Genomic DNA, 4,356 nt, shown 5'->3' with positions numbered 1-4,356 from the left:
GGGGGAGGGGGGGGGAGTAAAAACATTTCAGTTTCGCCAGCCAAACTGATGCTTCATTTCACCTTTTCTTGCCATTTTTACTCCAGGAACCTGCCCTGGCACTGCCCACCACGGGAGGGAAAACAGTCCCTTCAGACTTGACAAAGATAAAGGGTTCGTTCTGCTTCAGCCTCAGTGACTCGAAGAGCTTCTCCAGCTTTTTATTGTTTCCAAATAATGCCTGGCTTCTGCCCAAATTTGCCACGGGGATGCCCAAATTTTGGCAGTGAGATGCCCAGATTTTGGCCCTGGGATGCCCAAATTTCCAGGTATCCCTTCAGGGGTGGATGGGCAGCATCAGAATAAAGGCACAGGGAGGGAGATGGGATGGTCATGCTGATTTTTCCTCCTTTCTCTGTATACAGGGATGTTCAGTTGGGAAGACATGTCAGCTGACGTCAGGAAGGTGGAGGACCCCTGGGGTCGCCCCCACTCCTCACGCCTCCAGCATCTCCCTTTTGTCTTTCTGCCACTGCCAGCTCTCGTTCCTAAGGAGCATCCTATGCAAATGGTGAGAAACCATGGAAACCACCCGTTCATCTCAGCATCCTGCTAGCAAGGTCCTGGCTGGCTGGGCTGGTCCAGGCAGAGAGGGTAGGACAGGCAGTGTGACCCACCAGACACCCTCTCTTTCACCAGGGCATCACCTTTGAACCCCAAATCCTCGCCAGGATGGAGGAAAAAGCCTTTTTGGGCAGGATAAATACTGAGACAGGCACCAATCAGGGTTGCAGAGGTTTTTTGTCTCTCCCCAGCCCACCTCTGAGCCTTTTCCACCTCCAAACACCAACCACACATCATCACCTGACCCTTGGAGCTGGGGATTTATGGAAAAGCCGTTCAGAGGGGGTAAAGTCATGGGGAGAAGTGTGGGAGGAGATGGGTTGTTACTCTGAAGGATGTTCCCGTGGATGGTTTTCCTTGTAGAGGGGAAACACACACTTCTGCCTATGTTCAGCTGAGCTGGGATCTTCTGATTCCCAAAGTACCCAGGGCAAAGGCCTCTGCCTCCTGGGAGGGAAACTCGGAGCCTTGTAGAAGCTTGGAAAAAGTTCCCAAATGGTTTAATTCATTATTTACAGCCCCCCAGGCATTGTGAAACCTCCTCCCCAAGACCTTCCCCAATTTGATCCATGATAGAGAAGGGCAGAAAAGGAGCTGGGGCAACTTGAGCAGAGACCAGTGTAGAGCTGAAAAGTAAAGTGTTTATTAATTATATAAAAAAGAGACAGGACATACATTGGTAATTTTTTTCCCCTCCCCATTTTTTTTTTTTTTTTGCTGAGGAAAGCTGAAAAATAACCAAACAAAACAAACAACAACAAACATCTGGAGAACCTCAGACTCGGGCAGAAGTGGTGGTGGTGGCCACTAAAGGGGGACGTCCTCGTGGATGCGGACCTGGAGGGGACAGATGCGGAGGGCTACAGGCAGCCTGCCCACCGGTGTCCCCCCCACGTAGAAGTAAGGGAAGACAGTGCCACCAAACTTCTCGTGGAAGGTGTAGATGTGGGCCTTGCGCTCGGGGTCGTAGAAGGAGAGCTCCCCCTCGTCGCAGTCCAGCTCCACCCGCACCCGTTTCAGGTCTCCCGACCCCGCCTCCGACCGCCCCGCGTTGGACGCATGGCACTTCTCGCCGTCTTTTCCGGGCAAGCGAAACCGGAGCGAGCGTGGTGGTGGAAGGTCCAGTGGGTGCCACCGGGCGGCTTGGCCACCCCCACGCGCCAGTTCACCAGCCCATCCAGGTCCACCTCCCAGGTGTGGAAGCCGGTGGAGAAGCCGCGGGAGCCCAGGAGGCAGGGGGCCGAGGTGAAGCGCTCAGGGTTCTCCACCAGGAGCTTGTAGCCGCTGTTGGTGACGCTGGTGAGGTCCTCGGACACCGACAGGTAGCCCGCTGCCGAGTTGGGGTCGAAGCTGAAGGGGACTGTGGTGTGGACATCGGATCACGGAATGGTTTGGGTGGGAAGGGACCTTTCAAGGCCATCTAGCCCAGCCCCCATGCAATGAGCAGGGACATCTTCAACTAGATCTGATTGTTTAGAGGCCTGTCCAACCTGATGTGGAATGTTTCTAGGGCAACCTGGGCCAGTGTCTCACCACCCTCTGCATGAACAATTTCTCCCTTATATCTACTCTAAATCTCTCCTCCTTGAGCTTAAAACCATCAGCCTCTGCCCTATTGCTACATGTTCCTTCCTTCCATCCCTAACCCAGCTCACCATGGAGAAATTCACCCTCCAGAACTTCTTCTGTGGTGCAAGTGCCCCAGAGCACCCTTTGTACTCTCCAACCTCCTTCCCCAGGGACACGTCAGCATCCACCACCCCTGGGGCTGCCCCATGCAAAGGCTGCTTAGGCCCTGAGACAACCACCCATTGGGGGGGAACCCACATGTCCCCTGGGCCCAGCATCTCACCTACAGTGATGACGTCCAACATCTTTTTCCACACATTGTACCGCAATGAGCCCAGGTACTTGGCAACGTCGAGGACCAGACCTGAAGTTACAGGCTCCGGCTCCTCAGCAGTGCATGCAATCCTGGGGCAGAAGATGGAGATGGGTCTCAGATGGAGGAATGGACCAGGCTGGGTGTCCTGGCACACTGTGTTTCGGCAGGGGGGCTTCCCCATCAGCACCCTACATCTCTTAAACATTGTTCTCACCCCAGGAGGGTGGGGAACAGTGCTGGGAGGGTCCCAACACCAATTCTATCCCTCCCACCGTCAGGGTTTTAAAGTTTCCCCCAAGACCCACTTGATGTCTCTGTGTGTGGCCCCCACCCCGCCCACAGGCACCCAAGGGTGCTTCCCTGGCCTTGGTGACCCCCAGCACTTTCTTCTGCTGAAGGACCTGAACCAGGAGGTGACACATAGGTACAGGAACTCTCTTGGGGCAGAGACTTTACTCTGCAGCCAGGCAGGAGACCCTGTTTAGCCCCAGGAAGGGGGTATGGGAGGGGTTCAGCCACCCCAAGCACCCTTTGTCACCAAACAGTGGACACAGCGGGGACCAGGACTTACCTGCGCTTGCGGTTCTTGTGGGTCTGAAAGAGAAAAAGACACCAGGCATCAAACCTTGGCTTCTAAGAGGTCCCGGGGCCTTGCAAAGCAGCCTGCTGACACCCTGGCAGAAGCAGGAGGGTGCCACAGAGAGGGGGACACCCCACAGGACATAGGGTAGTACACACAGCAGGGCTTTACCATTAGGAAGGTGTAGTCATCTTCCTTGAGGTCCTCCTGGAGCTGGTGGGCTTCGTCAAGCAGGGCTTGGCTGTCCTCTGCCAGCTGCTTCATCTTGTCCTCAATGAGGCCACGTTTCTGTCGAGCCTCCTCCTGCAGCTTGGCCACCAAAGCCTTTTCCTCGTCCCGCAGGAACTCATGCAGCTTCTCAAATTCCTTCCCAATTTTCTCCTCCAGCCGCACTGCTTCCACCTGCCCCATGGGGGACATCATCATCTCCCTTCAGAGTCCCTGATTCCTTTGGAAACCTCCCATTCTCCCTCTAAGCACTCCTCCAGAGTCCTCTGACAACCCCCAGTGCTCAAGAATATGTGTTCCCACTGGGAACATCCTGCCCTCCCTGCTGCCACAGCTCCATCATCCTGGCCCACAATTCCTCATCTGAGTCATAGAACAGAATCCCAGATTGGTTTGGGTTGGAAAGGATCTTAATGATCATCCAGTTCCAACTCCCTGCAATGGGCAGGGACACCTCCCAATAGACCAGGTTGCTCCAACGTGGCCTTCAACACTCCCAGGGATGGGGCAACCACAACTGTTTTGGGCAACCTGGGCCAGTATTTCTTCCTAAGATCTCATTTCCATCCCCCCTCTTGCAGCTTGAAACCATTCCCCATTGTCCCACCATTCCATGCTCTGGTCAAAAGTCCCTCCCCAGCTTTCCTGCAGCCCCTTCAGGTACTGGAAGGTGCTCTGAGGTCTCCCTGGAGCCTTCTCTTCTCCAGGTTGAACAACCCCAACTCTCTCAGCCTGTCTCCAGAGCAGAGCTGCTCCAGCCCTCACACCATCTCTGTGGCCTCCTCTGGACTCACTCCAACAGCTCCACGTTCTTCTTGTGTTGGGGACCCCAGCACTGGACCCAGCACTGCAGGAGAGTCTCACCTGAGCAGAGCAGAGGGGACAATCCCCTCCCTGGCCCTGCTGGTCCCACTGCTGGGGATGCAGCCCAGGACACAGTTGGTTTCTGGGCTGCCAGGGCATGTTGCTGGCTCATGGTGAGCTCCTCATCACCCAGCGCCCCCAAGCCCTTGCTCTTCTCACTCAGGGATGCAGCAGCCCAAGACGGAGCAGAGCTCCA

At 55.4% G+C, this 4,356-nt stretch overlaps 1 protein-coding gene across 1 annotated transcript in view; it reads right to left on the bottom strand.

Moving 5' to 3' along the window:
- Nucleotides 1-1,410: 1,410 nt before the first annotated feature.
- Nucleotides 1,411-4,356, bottom strand: part of TRIM35 (tripartite motif containing 35) — a 33,123-nt gene continuing 30,177 nt past the window's right edge. Inside the window, 5 exon segments of the mRNA XM_010002224.1 lie at nt 1,411-1,694; nt 1,697-1,963; nt 2,456-2,577; nt 3,060-3,082; nt 3,240-3,470. Of these exon segments, the coding sequence (XP_010000526.1) occupies nt 1,411-1,694; nt 1,697-1,963; nt 2,456-2,577; nt 3,060-3,082; nt 3,240-3,470 (927 nt within the window).

This window comes from Chaetura pelagica, unplaced genomic scaffold, assembly GCF_000747805.2.
Source record: "Chaetura pelagica isolate M959 unplaced genomic scaffold, ChaPel_1.0 scaffold107, whole genome shotgun sequence".
NCBI classification, from domain to species: domain Eukaryota; kingdom Metazoa; phylum Chordata; class Aves; order Apodiformes; family Apodidae; genus Chaetura; species Chaetura pelagica.
This window is presented reverse-complemented; position numbering and strand designations above follow the sequence as displayed.